A 20846-nucleotide genomic window follows, 5' to 3' on the forward strand; every position below is an offset into this window, starting at 1 on the left:
ACTTTATTAGGATTATGTTCTTGTTTTCGATGTCTTTTTGAGGGAATCTTGAGTTGTGTTTTAATTTTCAATTGTTGTTTAAAATGATTGATATAGGCCTAAACACAAAAAGAGAAAAAAACACAAAATTCTATGCACTGAATCAACTAAAGTCCGGTGTATAAATCATTTTTGTCGATGCCTGTCATGTGTCAGATAAATCAGCCAATCAAATGAAGTTATTCTAATAGAATTAGTTTATGAAGGCCTCGCTGAATCAACACGGTGTACAAGGCGGCTGACGCGCACTGACATTGGAACTATCGTACTTTATAAACAACTTTTGAACGACAAGATGGCAAATATGGATAGAAACAGGATTTTAATGATCGTAGTGGCCAGCGTTGTCATCGTAACTATTGTTGCGGTGGCGATCGCCATTCCCGTGTCTCGTAATAATCGGGAAAGCACTAGTCCGTTAGAACACGCCCAAGACTTGATGACAGAAACACCTCTTGTTGATGGGTGAGTGTAAAAAACATGTTATCTTGTTCGTAGTAATAGCATGGAGGTATAAATGGTAATAGTAGCAATTGTAGTTTACATGCATTCTTTTTAACGTAAGAATCAATTGATTGTCATAACAAAAACGACAGAGATAGGTATCAGGGTTCCGTAGGCCTACATTGGTCTCTGTGCGAAGTTAGTTACTTATTTTTTGTAGTATGTTAAGTGCAACTTCAACTAACTCCGGAAAAGACAAAATCATTGCCGTATATCATTACATTAATAGATGGGTTCGCTTTCTGGAAAGATACATTTAAACTGGCCAATCGGAAAACATTCAGGAAATTAAATAATTGAGGTCTAGATAGTAGGCCTATATAGAACTTGGTATACTTGAGAATAATGTATTAAAGACGTACCAGTATATGTTATGAAGACTCTATAATTTGATTATGAATGAATAATATTTTATTTTACTAGTTCCTTTCCAACATTTTGTACAGTAAGTACAGTATTGGATATGCTGCGTATAATGAGTCAAAATCTGCTCACTGGAGTTCTTTTTGGTCTACAATGTCTATTTGATGAGCAAGTCTTAAACGCTATAAATCTCAGCATCTTTGAGAAAAAAACAACTTCTGCATATACCTCCTACGTATAATATCGCTAAATGTGCAAAAATGGTTAAACCGTTCCTGACCACCATAGCCTTATTTGCTAACAGATGGGAGAACTATAGTTATGTCTCTATGCTATGCTCATATAAAGGGAATAGGGAAAAAAGATTATGAATGTCCCCAGGCTTAGCTAACCCTGACATCTGTCACTACCATATGTTCTCACAGGATTTCTAAACATTTGTATTTGGGTAATTTAGCAATTGTACACTCCTTCACAAGAATATGTTATTATAATTAATGCATTACATCCTGGTACACCCGCTGTATCAACGCGTACACCCGCTGTAACAACGCGTACACCCGCTGTAACAACGCGTTCACCCGCTGTAACAACGCGTTCACCCGCTGTAATAACGCGTTCACCCGCTGTAATAACGCGTTTCAATTATTATATTACATTATTATTTCAATAACGTTTGGCCTAATATTATCGTATCTGACCCAAATTAAGTTTCAATAAGGCTATCACATATTATTATTACCTTTTATTAGTTATTGCAAAATGATACTGATTTACATTTTCTGGCAATAATGTCAAAGTATTGTGTGATAACATAACATGACTTATCGGATAAATAGCATAAAGACCTACTTTATTTCCATTATTTTCCCAGACACAATGACTTACCATGGCAAATAAAAAACCGAGTGAATAACCAACTGGAGAATGATACAAGCAATTTGAATAGTAACTTGACAGGGAAGTTTGCAGTGTCACATACGGACATCCCTAGACTCAGAGCTGGTAAAGTTGGCGCTCAGGTACGTAATTTACGCAACATAACGTAACGTAACACAGTGACGTATTGACGCTGTATTGCGTAATCAAAAATGGGAACCAATGACGGTTTGATTTCATGCAGGTGGGGCAAACAATTGGAAGGGAATTTTCTTACGTTTGCGTAGGTTGCCCGGTAGGTTGCCTCGGTAGTGGAAACCAAGCTTTAAGGATGTACGCGCGCCGTAAAGTAAGTAATTTGACCAATCACAGCTCGAATTGTTCGTCGCTAGTAATGATTGGTCAAATTACCTGCGTTGCGTCATAGTAGTAACCCAGCTTTAAAATGCGTATGTTGCAGTGTTGCTGCTTATTGCATCTATTTCTCATTTGCATATAACATAGACGCTGCTTTGAGACACAATTATACACCAAACTACATAAGAAAAGAATTTCATTCTTTTTATCTTGGTGAAAAGGGAGGATACTACATTTTCCTCCCCTGAGTTTATAGCCTCTCTACTCGAACACAAATAAGATCACAAATAAGATAGTTTAACAAAAAAATTTTAATCATGTATTTTACCGCCATTTTTCATTTTTACATTTTAATTAACATCGTATCTAAAATTTTAATGAAAATAAATATGGTTAATACTGAATTCAAGCATCTTATTATGTAAATATACCTGTATTTTCACTACTTTAAACACTTACTTTTAATTGTCACAAATGTACTTATATGTATATAATATATTCACCAATGTGAATTTAAATAAACGTGAGATGAACTCACACAAGACAAACAAAAAAGAAAAGAAAGAACGTCACCTTTATCACAATCGAGTGCAAGTTGGTCTCATGTTTCAGTTTATTTAGTAGGCCTAAATGGAGATTGTGGGTTTGAGAACAATTGGCGAGGTTTTTCGCAAGCATTTTGAGGCCTACTTCGATCGATAAGAAATCACGTCTGGTTGGGCAAAATTCATAATTTATTATTGTGAAACTATATCCTATAAATATTTCTTCTCGATCTTGCAGTTTTACAACTTTAGTAGTCGATTTTGCAACCAGTGCACTAAGCAATATGTATAATGTAGGTCTACATTTATGTTTTATCTCATTTTTTATGGCAACGCGACCAATAGACTCACTGTAATAAAGTCTTCCCACACTCCTATGTAATTCTCTTTTTTTCAGTAGGCCTAAAGATTATGTCAACCTCACCTCAACCTCAAGTATTACCTCAAGTTGTTTGAATACCCCATGTCAATATTAACAACAGTTCAAATATTGACTTTCCGCAAACGATATCGGCACGTTCATCTTCAGTATCCGACTTTATTATTAGTTAAAAGTTCAAATACCTGTAAATATGTACAGCAATATAACGTATACATTTTATTATCAGATCATATTTGTTAGATTAAGAAAGTTAACGTCATTATGGCGACTCATGCTAAATGGTACGATTGAATCGGATGCAGTATCTTCAAATGGAATTTCTCAGAGATTCTTTTATTTTGGGCTGTCTCAACATACACTTAATATATTTAATTTGGACAATATTATTATGATAAATACATTTTAAACAAATTTCTCAGGTTTCGTATTTGTTAACTAATATTTAGCTTCAGTTCTTTAAATATTTGTTAAGATTTAGAACTCGTACGGTAATTGAAAACTCAGTTGTTGGTGGGCCTAGCCTACTGCATAGAAACTAGAATTGCAATTTTTATGCAACAATTGTTTTAGTAAATTTGTCACAACAATATTTTATCACATTGTAATATTTGTTTTGTTTTAAAGTTCTGGGCCGCCTACACCTCATGCAGTTCACAGTATAAGGACACCATACGTCACACCATTGATCAAATTGACGTGATTAAACGAATGTGTGACAAATATGACGCGTTTGAGTTCGTCGACTCTTCTGAAGGTAGGCCAAAACAAGATTGACAACATTTGCAAAGTTTATAGTTTGGAAACTTTGTGGGAATTTTACAAACTCATACCAGTTTGTTTGCACAGGTGTAATAAAAACCCTATTAAGTACATTATGATCGTTAAGATATTAGTAATGACTTAAGAGTAAGTATCCGCTATCTGGACGTAGACACTACTACCGTGCTAAGTTTAATCAGCAAAGGTCAGATAAGTTATTCATACAATTTTGGAGAATAAGCAAACAATAAAAACATATTACGGATTATTGTAAATCAAATATGTGCTTGCTTATGAGTATAATTGCATACTTAAGCTATCACTTTGTATCAGACGCCTACTGTTGGACAATCGTACAATCTTATTTCTAATTTCCAATATAAAGTTTTATTGTAGATAGTAAACACAAGTAATAATCGTTTGTTATAGGTATCAGGGATGCGTTTAAACGTGGAAAAATTGGAGGACTGATTGGGGTAGAAGGTGGTCACAGTATGGATAGTCACATGGCAGTATTGAGGGCGCTTTACGCCCTAGGAACAAGATACATGACGATAACACATAGCTGTAACACACCATGGTAGGTAACAAATACACAGTGAATATATTTTCTTATCAAATAGATTTTTAAGGAAATTTATTTTAGATAGAGAAAGCAAATGTATATAAAAAAATCTATATAGTGTATAGACAACTTATTTAGCCCCTCTAAACACCCCGCCCCAAATCAAACTGTATCATGAAAGATTTAAATTTTAGAGGAGCCTTCAGTGGCACTGACGTCACCTGATTATGTCTAAAGATATGTAAAGCATCGTAATGGTTATTTCTCATCATCTACAGGTCAGATAACTGGTTGATGGACGAATTACCAGAAAGTGAGAGAGAATTCAATGGTCTCACAAATTTTGGAAGAGTATGTCTCTAAGTTGTTTAAGCTTGATTCTTGCTAGGACGCATGCGCAACGCAATTTAACCAATCACAAGCAATGTATTATACGGTGTATTCTGTCGCTTTGTCATTGGTTAACTTGCTTCGTTGCGCTTTACGTCATTGCGTTGCGTCATAGTGGTTGAGAGTTCGTTTGTTGAACTCTAAAACAAAAATAATTTGCATGGAAAAGCACGACGATTATTTAAATTTTGATTTTCGTTAATTCGCAATTTGTGTTTTTATTGACAGGACATTATTAAAGAAATGAATCGTCTGGGTATGATAATCGATCTTAGTCACGTGTCTGTCGACGTCATGAAACAAGTTCTAGAACTGAGTGAGGCACCTGTAATGTTTAGCCATACATCGGCATTTACTTTGTGTAATCACTATCGTAACGTGAACGATGAAGTCCTTGCAATTGTGGTAAGAAAGTGGGTTAATATTTTTAGATTACACAAAAAATCAATTTGGATTTTGTACGATGTGTCAACACAACACCTAAACGCATGTCGTCGAGTGCTGATCCGGGCTTACGTTTTGAATAAGGTGGAACAAAATCCGAAAAACGAGTTTCCGTCGCATTATTAGTTGGGCAAAACGCATCCATTAACATATATTTTGAAATATCAAAAGCTCCGTAATAAATCACTAGGAGCCTATACAGTAGCCTACTATTATTTTATTAACTAAGACTTTATTTTCCACTTTATAGAAAGATAAGCAAGGTGTTGTTATGGTGAATTTTTACACAAAATATATTAACTGTCCTCCAAGTTTGATTGCCGGTACAAATGACTCGTATGCAAACCTGTCTCAAATTGCTGGTAAGAACGCAATGACGTAGAACGCAATGCAATATAATTTGACCAATCACAACTGGTCAATTCGCCTGCGTTGCGTTTACGTCCTGCGTTTCGTCCTAAAGGTTGGTTCCCACAGAGACGCAACGCAAGCGAGTTGACCAAGCGACTGTTCGAATAATCCATCGCTTGTGATTGATTAAATCACTTACGTTGCGTTTTTGTCCTTTCGTTGCGTCCAAGTGGGAACCACGCTTAACGACAACCAAGCGTAAGTAACACATCGTAAATATACTGATGGCATATCTGAATAACATGTTGGTGATTTATTTGTAGATCATTTGGACCATATAAAAAAAATATGTGGTGAAGACTGCGTAGGCATGGGGTCAGATTTTGATGGCGTAGATACGTAAGTCGTACGAGAGTTAATGTAAATTTCATACATTTTTACATCATCATCATCATCATCATCATCTTCCTATACTGTGCAGTACCTCATTGGAGTATAGGGCACATGGGTTGGTCACATTATGCAGCTGGGCTTCCTTACAAATGTTGTGTTCCACACGTACATAAGTCTTTGTACTATCATATTTGTTTATTACTCTTTGTTAATTAATGTTTTGACTTGCAGAGTGCCCGAAGGACTAGAGGATGTGTCCAAGTTCCCTGATTTAATTGTTGAACTCCTTAACAGAGGTTGGACTGATGATCAAATCAAAAAGTTACTTGGTGAAAACATTTTAAGAGTATTCAAAGGAGTGGAAGATGTAAGTGTACATGTGGTAAACTAATTGGATTTGAGTAAAATTAATTTACTCCAATGATATCTCAATAGTATTCATATACGTAGGCCTATACAAATGATTGTCAATTCTGTAGTTTCTACTTAGTGGAGATTTAGCTTGGTGGTGGTTGCCTCACGACTCTTCCAAATCCCCAATGCCTCAAATGAGCATCCTGTAAATACACCTTTTCACGCTGCTGCTCTAGCCCGCTACGTCACAAGAGATAAATCATTCAGATATAAAACATAGCAGCAGTTATAGTACTAGACACTGACATTTTTGCGAAAAATGATTCTCGACTATAATTTATAGGTACCACCTGTTGAATCCAAAAAACGTCTGGGAAAAGAGTCTAACGACAAATCCCAAAGCATTTCTGGTATTTATGAGTCCCATGATATTACTATAATTCGCTGTCAGAAAATCATTGAATTATTATCAAAACAGTCCATTGAAGTTTTTGTTTGTAATAGGATACTTGAAGTATCTAGGCGTGATGAAGTGACCCCCAGACTTGACCTTAGCAATAACAATAAGCGAGCAGCGTTTTTTGTAAGAAATATTCTTGTTTTATTATTTCAGACTCGTGATAAACTTTCACAAAGACTTCCAGATGAGTCATCAATGCCCAGAGATAGTGGTGGAGAGGTCAACAACACATGCCGAACTTACGTTCACAATCCACCTGGCCGGGAACAATAATTCCGATATGCAAAAGATGTATTAAAGCTTCACTCCGGCCGCACTCTTCCTATAGCCGTAGCGAGCCACACATAAAAGCCTAATTTTAATTTGTACAATAATGAATCGCCTGTATACGGTAAGGAATGTGTACAAAGAAAAAGTATACAGTATATCAGGAAGTTAGATTGCTTGATTTTTATTCTCTGTCAACTATTTTATCACATTTTTTACTCATTATAATTGTTTGTTGCAAATACATTTATATGAATGAAATATAATGTCTTCCTTCTACCTTGACAAAGTAGTCAATTATTGTATTGTGTTATTTTTTATTCATTTTATGCTATAAGTATAATGTACTAATGTAGTACGACCACGTATGTCCCTTTACGGCCACCATACTTTCTGGTTCCGGAGTTCTTGTATAAAATAACAAGCAACAGCATGATACTGGAACCAACGTTCAATGCTATCCCTATCCGTAGTGGTAGGAATTCGATAAAAAGTATCTTTAAATACTTTTTAAAACCTTTAATCCTGCTGGTAAAACGGGTTAATTTGGAAATAAACCCGCGGAATAAACCAGTATTATTACAAGTCTACTGGTCACCTGTGCTTTAATCAAGCGGCGGTGTCCCCGGGCGCTGGTCAAGCAAGGCAGGTGCAACAAAGGTCATTTTTTTTCTTAGCAAATGATTGATATATAAGCATACACACATTCAAAAAGAGAAAAAACACCAAATTCTGATGACCTCTTTATTAGCAAACAGCTGACCAAAACTATATAGTTTGACGAAAAGTTGATAAATCATTTTTGTCGATGCATGTCATGTGTGTGATAAATGAGCCAATCAAATGACTTTATTCATAATAGAATTAGGCCCTAGTTTATGTGTAACGCGGCCCCCCGAACGCGGCTAGATGACGACAAGATGGCAAATATGGATAGAAACAAGATTTTAATGATCGTAGTGGCTAGCATCGTCATCGTAACTATTGTTGCGGTGGCGATCGCCATTCCCGTGTCTCGTAATAATCGGGAAAGCACTAGTCCGTTAGAACACGCCCAGGACTTGATGACAGAAACACCTCTTGTTGATGGGTGAGTGTGAACACATGTTATCTTAGCAATTATAGACACTGTATTCTTATAAAAGTCAAAAAATGATTGTCATACAAAAATGATATGGGTATAATAGTAGGCCTATACGACTTGTTATTAAAGTATATATGTTATAAAGACTTCCTAATTTGAATAATAACATTTTGAACAGTAAATATTGGATTTACATATGAGTTATCTTCGAGTCCAAAGGTCTAAAGTGTTTATTTGATGAGCAAATCTCAAACGCTATAAATCGCATCCATGAGAAAAACAGAAAAACAAATCTTGCATAAACCACGTCCTCTTGTCCTATGTAGCAAACGGATATATACTCCTTCACAAGAATCAAATATAAATATAATTAATGCGAGCACTGCAGTATCTTGGTAATTATTTTTTCAATAACGTTACTTATAATATTGTGTCTGATTAAAATTAAAAGTTTCAATATAAAAAGGCTATCATTAGATTACAGTATTATTTCATAGCAAAATAAATATACTGATTCACATTCTCTGGCAATAATGGCATAAATGTGTTGAGAGTTTGTAATTTAAAGACGACTTACCGGCATAAGACAGTTTATTTTCATTATTTTCCCCAGACACAATGACTTACCATGGCATCTAAAATACCGAGTGAACAACCAGCTGGAGAATGATACAAGCAATTTGAATAATAACTTGAAAGGGAAGTTTGCAGTATCACACACAGACATCCCTAGACTCAAAGCTGGTAAAGTTGGCGCTCAGGTACGTAATTTACGCAACTAGACGTAACCCAGCGACTTATTGACGCAAAGTGCTGTATTGCGTAATCACAAGTGGGAACCGACGGCGGTGGTGCGTGGTTTTCTCACAAGGACGCAATGAAACACCCACAGGACGTACGCAACGACGTACGCGCAATCAAGTTTGACCAATCACAAATCACAGCTCGGATTGTCCGTCGCTAGTATTATGATTGGTTAAATTGCCTGCGTTGCGTGACGTCCTTGCGTTGCTAGTGAAAACCTCGTACGGTAATTGAAAATTCAACTAAGAGAAACTAGAATTTGTATGCAAGCATTTTTGTAGTAAATCTTTAAAATCATGAAACATGTTATGAACAAGACTTTTTATTTGCTTTTATATCAATTTAATGTTTGATTTAAAGTTCTGGTCGGTCTACACCTCATGCAGTTCACAATATAAGGACACGTTGCGTCACACCATTGACCAAATTGACGTGATTAAACGAATGTGTGACAAATATGACGCGTTTGAGTTCGTCGACTCTTCTGAAGGTAGGCCAAAAAAAGATGGACAATTGCAAGGTTCATAGTTTGGAAACTTTGTGTTGTTTTTGCAAACTATACTAATGCATGTCAGATTTTGTTTGTACAAGTGTGATAGAAAAACATCCCTATCATTTATGATCGATAAGATAGTAACAATGATTACTCAAATCCTCTGTTTCTTGGCGAGGATACAATTCGGCAAAGTTCAGATAAGTTATTCACACAATGTTGAAAAATAAGCAAACAATAAAAACCCATTTACAGATTATTATATATCAATAATGTGCTTACTTATGTGTATAACGGCCTACATACTTATCTATCACTTTTTATCAGATGCCTACTGTTGAACAACAAACTTATTCTAATTTAATATAGAGTTTAGAATATGTAGATCAAACAAACAAATATTTGTTTGTTTTAGGTATCAGGGATGCGTTTAAACGTGGAAAAATTGGAGGTCTAATTGGGATAGAAGGTGGTCACAGTATGGATAGTCACATGGCAGTATTGAGGGCGCTTTACGCCCTAGGAACAAGATACATGACGATAACACATAGCTGTAACACACCGTGGTAGGTAACAAATAAACAGTGAAAATATTTTCTAATAAAATAGATTTTTTAGGATTTTGTTTTTTTTAGATAGAGAAAAAAAAAGATTGAAGGCCCTTTAAACACCCTCCTCAAACGAAACTCTATCATGAAACGATAGGAGAGAAATTTAAATTTTGGAGGAGTTTCAGTGGCACTGACGTCACCTGATTATTTCTTTGAAAAAGATATATTATTAGGTGTATGTATAAAGCATCGTACTGTTTTTTTTAATCATCTACAGGTCAGATAACTGGTTAATGGACAAATTACCAAAAAGTGAAAGAGAATTCAATGGTCTCACAAATTTTGGAAGAGTATGTCTCAAAGTTATTTAAGCTTGATTCTCACTAGGACGTAATGCAAGGACCCATGCGCAACGCCATTAGTAATTTGACCAATCACAAGCAATATTATTATTACTGTCATTGGTTAACTTGCTTGCTTTGCGGCTTTTACTTCCTTGCGTTACTGGTACGTCACAGTGGTTGAGAGTTCGTTTGTTAAACGAAAAGAAAAATAATTTGCATAGAAAAGCACGAAGACTATTTGAGAGAATTTGATTTTCGTTACCAATTTTTTTTTGCACAGGACATTATTAAAGAAATGAATCGTCTGGGTATGATAATCGATCTTAGTCACGTGTCTGTCGACGTCATGAAACAAGTTCTAGAACTGAGTGAGGCACCTGTAATGTTTAGCCATACATCGGCATTTACTTTGTGTAATCACTATCGTAACGTGAATGACGAAGTCCTTGCAATTGTGGTAAGAAAAGTGGGTTTTAGAATACACACAAAATCAATTTGGATTTTGCTCGATGTGTCAACACAACGCCTCCTAAACGTACCATTTCGTCGGTTGTTGACCCGGGCTTACGTTTTGAATAGGTGGAACGAAATCTGAAAAACTGAGTTTCCGTCGCATTATTAGTTTGGCAAACCGCATTATCTTCCATCGTATCAAAAGCTCCATAATAATCTTATTACCAAAGAGCCACTATTATTCAATTGACTATGATTTTTTCCCACTTTATATAGAAAGATAAGAAAGGTGTTGTTATGGTGGGTTTTTACACAAAATATATCAACTGTCCTCCAAGTTTGATTGCCGGTACAAATGACTCATATGCGAATCTGAGTCAAATTGCGGGTAAGTTTGTGTTTTTCTAAGACCTAGAAAGCTGTGGCCATACTCTTACAAAGCTCTGTCTACACTATCAAACGTTATGTGAAAAAATGTGATGTTCCCATGGACATGATGATGTCATTATCACTACCTTATGTGGGCATATCACTACCATATTTGGGCACATAACACTTTTTTTTGTCAAACTATTTCGATATTGTAGACAGAGCTTAACACATCATCATAGTATAAAGTATTAACTGATGGTATATCTGAATAACATTGTGGTTATTAATTTGTAGATAACTTAGACCATATAAAAAATGTATGTGGTGAAGATTGCGTAGGCCTGGGGTCAGATTTTGATGGCGCGGATACGTAAGTCGTACAAGTATTTTTACATTTATAAGTCCGTTATAGTTGTTTTATTACTTGTTAATTAATATGGTTTGACTTGCAGAGTGCCTGAAGGACTAGAGGATGTGTCCAAATTCCCTGATTTAATTGTCGAACTCCTTAACAGAGGTTGGACGGATTATCAAATCAAAAAGTTACTTGGTGAAAACATTTTAAGAGTATTTAAAGAAGTGGAGGATGTAAGTGTAGGCCTACATGTGGTAAATTAAGACTATATTAACTAATTGGATTTTGCGTAAAATTAATTTACTCCACTGATTTATTTTTATTCATAATAAGAAAATGTATCGTTTTTCCATGATATGACTGTCAGCTGTAGGCCTGGTATCAGTTTGTAACTCACGACTTCAAAATACACTCCCTGGCCTCAAAGAAGACATCCTATAACTCCATTTTTGTTTGTATTTATTTCAGACTCGTGATAAACTTTCACAAAGACTTCCAGATGAGTCCTCAATGCCCAGAGATAGTGGTGGAGAGGTCAACAACACATGCCGAACTTACGTTCACAATCCACCTGGCCGGGAACAATAATTCTGATATGTAATTCTGATAGCTTAAAGCTTCATTCTGGCCCATATAAAGCGCAACGCAAGAGTACGACATAGTGCAACGCAAGCGAATTTACTACATGAAGTGACATTGCTGTGATTGGTTGAACTAAACTGTACTTGCCTATTGGAAACTAAGCTTTAACATAAGCACGTACCGAAGACTCCTCAACTAGACATATTAACACTCGAATTAATCACATTTAGATAGATTGTGCATTATAATTAAACATTAATAATATTAATGATATTACTGTATAGTTATGAGTGTTACCAAAGTGCGAGCCATCGAGGCATGCAATTGTTTGTTTCAAATAAATTTATATATGAAATATAATGTCTAATGTTACGATTGGCTAACGCCTCGTTAAGCTAATAATGTAGTAGAAGTACAACCACGCGTGTCCCTTTACGGCCACCATACTTTCTGGTTCCGGAGGGCTCCCGTAATCAAAATACAATCATGTGAGCGATGGAAAATATTGCTCATTATTTTAGACATAAATTTACTAAAAAACCAATGCAGTAAAATGGCAGAGAAGACATGGGATCAAACACCTTTAACCCCGTCATGTGCTCGAGCATTGAATGACAAAATTTACGAAAAAAGGAAAGCGGCTGCACTTGAAATAGAAAGGTAAGCTAGGCCTAGCGAATTTCGAAATTAGAAAATTATAGTAAACAGAAGGAGGAGTGGCACCTGTGACCGGCCGGCGCATGCAGGAAACTGGTATTTGGTGCAGTATGGCTATCCTAGAGCCAATCGTGTTCAAGATTTTGGGTTTTTTGATTATGAACATAATAGAATTGATAACAAATAATTATTCCACTGACTTCACTGAATCTTGTTCTGTTAATGTAAATTATTGTTGAATGCAAGTGGTTGGGGGGATTTGCAGGGTTGCTATGTTTTGTGGAGGTTGAATCCACATTGTCATTATTATATTAAATAGTCTCCTATTTTTGTTATATACTGTATATAGACATAATAAGGAGGGACCTGGTGTCATCCGCAGACATACAGGAATTGACATATTTCATTTGTTTTAAAGGCTTGTCAAAGAACTAGCACAAACCGGAGAAACGGAACAAATAATGAAATTAGTGAATGTTTTGAGTAGAGATTTTGCCCTCTCTTCAAACCCTAATTCCAGAAAGGGAGGACTAATAGGATTAGCTGCTACAGCTATTGGTCTTGGAAAGGTATGTTTTTCTTCTTTATTTGTTCTTAATATGTAACATGCGACAGCACAATTTATTTAATATACAGTCAATATAAATACAAAATAATATTGTGAGTTGCAAATAAAACCGAAAATAAGGTCAAAACAAGAAGGTAAACAATCCTGTTAGACCTTATATTTGATCAAAATACAGATAAATGATAAAATATGTTGTAAATGCCTTATATTTCCTAAGATTTCTTTTGCATAATATATTAGGTTAACTAACTATATGCAAAACATAGAGAATTGATTCCAGTTGTTAAATTTGGGTATTTTTATTTTACAGGATATTGCGTTGTTTTTACCTCAGTTGATCAAACCAGCGTTATCTTGTCTGTCTGATCAAGACAAGAAGAATAGATACTATGCATGTGAAGCTTTGTACAACATAGTAAAGGTCGCTAGAGGCTGTGTCTTGCAACATTTTAACAGTGTATTTTGTGAGTTGGTTAATGTAAGTCGTTTTAAAAGTTTATTTTCATATTTTCTTAATGTGTCTTCTTATCATGTACAACCCCAACTCTTTTTTTTGTTGTCATCTGTACAATGATTTCTTAGCTTAAAGTTTGTTTTTTTGCTATGGATATATTATGTAATCGTGGTATTCCAAATGAATGAATGAATTTACTTTTTAAATCAATAGAGCAGTTATGTCTTAACTGTTCAAATCACTGGCTAATATTGAAGTGTTAATGATTATTCTTAAATGTACATTTATGTGTATTTTCAGTTGGCCTCTGATCCAGATTTAGATGTAAAGAATGGCTCAGAATTGTTAGATAGACTAATGAAGGTATTATTTTAGTGTATTTCAAAATGTTTGTTCTCAAATAGAATTAAAAATTATTTATAAAATCCATAATTAACCATATTTGTTTTTGTTGTATTTTTAGGACATAGTCACAGAAAGTAATTCATTTGATGTAGTTAACTTTATTCCAAATTTGAGAGACAGAATCCATGCTACTAACTCTTATACCAGACAGTTTTTAATATCTTGGGTAAGTTGCTATTTAACAGTATATTCTATAGCTGCTTAGCATCGAATATTTTTTTTTTTTTTTTTTTCAAAGCCCATTGAAACTTATTATGTACTACTATATCAAATGTACTACACATTGTGTTTCAATCAATGTAAAATATAATATATACATCTAAGTAGTTGCTTAAAATATTATTAGAATTGTAGTCTATTACATCATTGTGTTTGTTTCCTAGGTTACTACATTAGACTCTGTACCAGACATTAATATGCTACAATTTCTACAAGAAATACTTGACGGAATGTTGCTGATGCTTGGAGATGAAAATAAAGAAATTAGAAAAATGTAATTATTCACAAACTTATCCTTACCTGGATAAACCAACATTAGCCTATATCATACCCCCGTTGAATAATGGTATTGTCCGTTACCTCAATTTTTCTTATCTGCCTTTCAGGTGTGAATCTCAACTTGATATTTTCCTTCAAGAAATCAAAGCATCTCCTGGTGATGTTGATTTCCCTTCCATGGTCAACATACTCACATTCCACAGCCAGTCAACAGGTCAGTAGTTAGGTCAGGTCACAACTCATAAATATTCGTATTATGTGACCTGAAGAATCAATGGTTAGTGATATTTTCGTATCATCTTTTTTAAAAAAATACCCGATCCAAATAAAGAAAATTCACTAATCACACAGGCTGAGAAAATGTTTCCTATCGTAAGTTAATACCAATTAAAGGGAAATCCTTAAATATTTACTTAAGTGCAATATTTATAGTATTTAAGAGAAATAATATGTGTTACTACTTTTTATTTTAAGGGTGTTTCCCTTAGCCACTTGTGAATGGTGAAATGTTCCTATCCTTCCTAATATCTACTTTTTGTTATCACAACACGTTTCTTTTACAGTTGAGTTAATTCAATTAACGGCTATAACATGGCTTCGAGAGTTTGTCAATCTAGCTGGACGGTCAATGTTGTTTTTTGCTTCAAGTTTGCTTACAGCTGTCCTACCCTGTCTTTCAATATATGGACGTGATAATATCCTTTACTACTATGTCAATCAAATCAAATTTCAATCCTGACCTGGTGCTAGGGTTGTAACTCACAACTCTTTCAACTCCACTCTCAAAGCCTCAAATGAGCCTTAGTTTATAAGCACAATAAATTATAAAATAGTTTATCCATCCCATAATTGGCGAGTTACTGTTGGATGCCTATGAAATAAAAAAAAAAGCATAAAAATCTAGATAGTAAAACTTAAGTATACACTTAGTATTGACTCTTATTTGAGACTTGAATATCCTTAAGTTCTATCATTGTACATGTCAAAGAAGTAGCAAAAGCAGTGAACCAGAACCTGATGCGGTTAGTGACAACCGAAGATGATAAGGAGGATGAAATTAAGAAAGAAGAAAAGCAAGTAGAGGGCTCACCTAATACAAATTCCATTAAAGTTTCAAGGTACAGTTTCCTACAGATACCTGCAGCAAATGTTTAATTATGCAAATTCAATATTTCTATACGATTTTAGAAATCTTTATTGATAGTAGTCCTGTTTTCTCTTGTACAGTTCACTTCCACCAAAAATAAAGCTTGAAATTGCACCAGTTGTAGAGGTATTACTAAAACACTTACACCAACAGTCACTCATGCAGACTAAGATTGCTGTACTTAGATGGATCTATCATCTTCATTTGAAAACTCCAAGAAAGGTAAAATCAAACTTGAGAATTTGTAGTTACAAAACTCAAATTTGGAGTTACCTCCAACAATTGATATCTGTTAACAAGTAAATTGTCCAAATGTTTTTTATTTGTACGAAGGATCAACTTTTTAAATGTTTTTTTTCTTGATAGATATTTCAGCATGTAGAGCAAATATTTCCTGTTTTGTTACAAACATTGTCAGATGTATCAGATGAGGTTAGTGTATTTAGTATGCATATTGATATTTTATATACCTGTGAATAGGACAGTACCATGATTAGCAAACATTAGCTAGCTTTGAAATGTTTTAACTAGCAATTATGAAAAATCTACTAGCAGATTGATAGTGTGTTAGGATGAATTTTGAGCCCTCCGTTTTAAACTCTTTACCATTGAAAGTCTACCATTATCCATATTACAATTAACCATGCACAAGGCATTGGCAACTATTACAAAAAAGAGTAAATCTGTCAAATTACAAAATTACATTGCTTTTTTTATCAGTGGCTGGATCTCAATGGAGATACAAATAAAATAAGCACTGAAAAAATGACAATGCTGTAGGTATCAGTGGGTGGATCTCAAAGGAGATACACAATAATAAATCACCGGAAAAATGACAATGCTTTTTGTATCAGTGGCTTGATCTCAATGAAGATACAAATAAAATAAGCAGAAAGCTTATTGTTTATTTATCATATAGGTAGTACTGCTTGACTTAGAGGTGTTGTCTGAGGTAGTATCATCATCTGCTGGTCCTCAATCTGAGGTAGGGTTTCAATCAAAGCCTATACCAGGTACTAACATCTACTTCACTAAGTTTATGATCAGCCTGCTAGATCTCTTCTGTAAAGATTCACAACTGTTGGAGGATAGAGGTTTTTTTATAATAAGGTAAGAGAAACTTAACATATGGACTTAATAACTGGTACTTCCTGCTATAAAACAGCTCTTAACAAAGTTTGAAAGGCCCCAGTAGAAAAATGCAGTGTAGAACGTGCCCCCAACTCATTGTGTATTATGTAGATACTGTATTTTTACATGTCATTATGCACCATCATTATAATGATTTCAATTAATAAAATACACTGTAAATAAAAAATTTTTTCAGGCAATTATGTTTATTATTGAAATTGGAAGATGTATTTAGATCATTGTCTGAAATTTTGTTGGAGAAAGAAGATTTAAAATTTGCTACAAAAATGGTGCAAACCTTGAACACAATATTGCTGACATCAACTGAGTTATTTGGACTCAGAAACCAGTTGAAAGAACTCAAGACAAAGGTTTGTATGTTACTTAAGTTCCCCTGACCAGTGTTGCATTCAAAACAATGCATGAATGGTTTTGATTGTTTGGTTTGATATGTTTAACAATCTTGTGCTTGTGTTCAATTCCTGTATTAGGATTTCCAATTCAAAACAAACAAAGCTAGTGAACCAATCTTATCCTATATTTACACTAGCTTACATTTGCAAGTGATTTTTAAACAGAGGGGCCACCCTTGAAATAAAATGCAGTAAAGTTAACCTAGTATTCTATCTTTTGTGTTTTACTAAGTGGGGGATGGGCCGGGTTAGCTCCATGAATACTGTCATGAACCAGTATTATTAATAATATATCTATCTATATCTATATATGTATTTTGTTTTCATTTAAGGAAATCTGTTCACTGTTCAGCTGTTTGTACAAAACCTGGTGTCATAATCCGGTAGCTACAGTGTCTCTATGTTTCCTGACTCAGAACTATAAACACGCTTGTGATATCATCTTTTACTTGTATCCTTTAACACTTCCACGCTTCTCTCAAAACCATAAGAGCAGGATTTCTATAAGTTACTTATACTCAGCCTAGTGACTCATAGTTATCCTGATGTTCAACCCTTATACTCAGCCTAGTGACTCATGGTTATCCTGATGTTCAACCCTTATACTCAGCCTAGTGACTCATAGTTATCCTGATGTTCAACCCTTATACTCAGCCTAGTGACTCATAGTTACCCCAATGTTCAACCCTTATACTCAGCCTAGTGACTCATAGTTATCCTGATGTTCAACGCTTATACTCAGCCTAGTGACTCATAGTTATCCTGATGTTCAACCCTTTTCCTATCATCAATCAGTTACTCTCTATCTTTTATCTAAACTTTCAAAGACCTCAGATTAATTATTAATTTAGATTTCTATGTACTGTTTACTTAACCATGTCAACAGTGGTGAACTTGAGGTGACCGTAGACTTCTTAACTGAAATTGATAAGCTGATTCAATTGTTAGAGTCTCCTATATTTACATGTAAGTGGAAACAAACTGACTGAAGAGAATAAAGCTCTGTCTACACTATCAAACTTTATGTGATGTGCCCATATATGGAAATGATGATGTCATATCACTACCGTATTTGGGTATATCACTACCATATTTGGGCACATCACACTTTTTTTGTCAAACTAGTTTGATAGTGTAGACATAGCTTTAGAGTTATATGACCAAAGGAACAGTGTATAGAAGAATTTTGATTTTGAAGAAACTGCTAATCCCATGCTCAAGTATAATCTCATCTCCTAATTTTTGACTAAATCTAGACAAGGCTTTGGTAAATCCATTGATATAAAAAGTGAAAGTATATTGAGTAAAATAACTAATTTTCACCATGTTTCAACCACCAGCCCCCAAACAAAACCCCACCACAAAAAAAAACATATTTGTGGAATTCCTTTAATCTGGTTGAGGTTGTTAAATCCTATTTTTATTTTTAATTACAGATCTTCGACTACAACTATTAGATGGTGAAAATAATCAGTATTTGGTGAAGAGTTTGTATGGTTTATTGATGTTGCTTCCACAGAGCACAGCATTCAGTGTGCTAAGACATCGTCTAGATTGTATACCAAGCAGGGAGTCTTTACCTAAACCCAAGTTAGTTACAAATCTTTTACAATATTTCAGTTCTAATCAGGAGTGGATCCAGGAGGTTAGGACATGAGACAACCCCTCAACCACCATCCTTTTTAAGAGTAAAATGAAATTCTGAACTGCTATTTAATATCTACTTTTGACTAAATTAAATGTTTGTACTCCACCGTTTAAAATACTGGAACTGCCTCTCTGTTAATTCAAAGTTTCATAAAACAGACATTGATATAGCACCCTAACATTATTTTTTAAAATTATTTTTCTCTTGCTTTTAATTGCATATATAATTACATGTCGAGAAGGATTGAGTTAGAGGACCTTAACAACCAATATTTATTAAAGATTCATGTTTTTTTTCTCTTTTTTTCTAGAAATTCTAAACAAGGAATTGGGAAGAAAGAAGAGGACTCCAGAAAATCAATTGATTTTGTTGAACTATTTCAACATTTCAAAAACCTTCGTGAAAAACACAGTAATGCTAAGCACTCTAGGGGAAAGAATCTTGACAAAGTTCATATATAAAAATCAAACATTTAGTATTGCACCAAACTTATGTAGTTTCTTGTCTCTTTATTTGTTAACAGTAGAACCCCATCGGGACCCATAATAGTGTCCACTTAAAGGGGTTGTTGGCTGTAGTGTTACAACATACATTTTCCCACATCCCATAATAGTGTCCCCTTAAAGGGGTTGTTGGCTGTAGTGTTACAACATACATTTTCCCACATCCCATAATAGTGTCCCCTTAAAGGGGTTGTTGACTGTAGTGTTACAACATACATTTTCCCACATTTCTTTCACAAGAAAGTGTCCCCATAATAGGGGTGTCCCAAAGCAGAGATGCTACTCTAAATTCTTTCATCTGAGCTTCAAATTTTCACTTGAATTATAATAGTGAAAAAATATATACAATATAATATATTCATATAAAATAATGAATTAGTAATTAAAAAGGTATGCCCTTTTTAACTGTTTTTAGTTTATGTTATCAAATGTATTACAAGTATTGTAAATACTTTATTATAAATAGTAAATAATTTCAATAGTTAAATTAAAAATATATTTTGATAAAATGATGACAAATCTAGGCTGTATTTTGTTCATGTATAACATGCTAAGACTTTATTTTATAGTGTTTATAACATATGCATCTTAAGATGCAATGAAAAAGGCTGTTTTGAGATATTAAAGTACTGTACTGTATTATCTTTTGTAGTTTTTCTACTCTCGCATGTATTTTAGTGAGTGTTGAGTTGACATACTTGTTGAAGTGAGCCCTCTATAACCCTCTATATATTTGCCACCAATCGGTGGAAAAGAGTTAAAGCTATGCAAGCTTCTGTGTTTGGGGTTCACAGATTTAAACGTCCCCCTTTCCACCACACATCATGAGGCGATAACATCAAAGCATCTGATGTCGTGGTACACCCAAGGCTGTGAGAGAGCCTTACCGTGCTAGAGGCAAGGGAGCACACCATATATTTTTTCTTCTGTGCCTTTCGATCTCGTAAATTTTATGTTTGGCGCCCTCAATTTTTAATTAAAGATTTTCTCAGTATTTTGCTGTGCTTTCTTTTGAGGAATACAAAAATACAAAAGTCAAGTTACCATAATATAATAACAAAAAGTCTTAGAACTTGTTTTGTATAGCGAAGTTACAAAAAGCATTTTTCAAATTCATTACAGTATCTAAATCAGGTTATCTAGATTCGGAATTATCTATTATTCAAGAATAATAATAAAACAAAACGAAATGTATACAGTACTTAAGTTCAGTGATAAGGTTCACTAACTGTCTGGAAATTTGGTTCTCTCCAATGAAAACTGAGTATTTTCCCACGTGACTATTTTCTGCAGGGTGCTAAATACAAAGGCTGAAATTGTAAAATATAATGT

At 34.4% G+C, this 20846-nt stretch overlaps 3 protein-coding genes across 3 annotated transcripts; all 3 read left to right on the forward strand.

The window, feature by feature from the left end:
- Positions 1 to 201: 201 nt before the first annotated feature.
- On the forward strand, positions 202 to 7344 carry LOC144850340 (dipeptidase 1-like). The gene is made up of 10 exons (XM_078707602.1): positions 202 to 504; positions 1781 to 1928; positions 3694 to 3823; positions 4258 to 4408; positions 4672 to 4744; positions 5012 to 5188; positions 5478 to 5589; positions 5902 to 5977; positions 6203 to 6338; positions 6939 to 7344. The coding sequence occupies exons 1-10, from the start codon at positions 335 to 337 to the stop codon at positions 7056 to 7058; spliced, it is 1293 nt and encodes a 430-aa protein (XP_078563728.1). The 5' UTR covers positions 202 to 334; the 3' UTR covers positions 7059 to 7344.
- A 467-nt stretch (positions 7345 to 7811) lies between these two features.
- On the forward strand, positions 7812 to 12438 carry LOC144850338 (dipeptidase 1-like). Its single transcript, XM_078707600.1, has 10 exons — positions 7812 to 8142; positions 8750 to 8897; positions 9301 to 9430; positions 9849 to 9999; positions 10262 to 10334; positions 10609 to 10785; positions 11058 to 11169; positions 11448 to 11523; positions 11606 to 11741; positions 11977 to 12438. Exons 1-10 carry the CDS (start codon positions 7931 to 7933, stop codon positions 12094 to 12096), a joined length of 1335 nt encoding a protein of 444 aa, XP_078563726.1. The 5' UTR covers positions 7812 to 7930; the 3' UTR covers positions 12097 to 12438.
- A 205-nt stretch (positions 12439 to 12643) lies between these two features.
- Positions 12644 to 20122, forward strand: LOC144850335 (protein VAC14 homolog). The gene is made up of 17 exons (XM_078707594.1): positions 12644 to 12750; positions 13166 to 13316; positions 13626 to 13793; positions 14070 to 14132; positions 14233 to 14340; positions 14558 to 14667; positions 14780 to 14886; positions 15236 to 15367; positions 15652 to 15790; positions 15900 to 16041; positions 16186 to 16251; positions 16739 to 16929; positions 17147 to 17321; positions 17696 to 17814; positions 18250 to 18329; positions 18800 to 18953; positions 19322 to 20122. Exons 1-17 carry the CDS (start codon positions 12644 to 12646, stop codon positions 19470 to 19472), a joined length of 2163 nt encoding a protein of 720 aa, XP_078563720.1. The 3' UTR covers positions 19473 to 20122.
- Positions 20123 to 20846: the final 724 nt, after the last annotated feature.

The sequence above is a fragment of the Antedon bifida genome, chromosome 8 (assembly GCF_963402885.1).
Source record: "Antedon bifida chromosome 8, ecAntBifi1.1, whole genome shotgun sequence".
NCBI lineage: Eukaryota > Metazoa > Echinodermata > Crinoidea > Comatulida > Antedonidae > Antedon > Antedon bifida.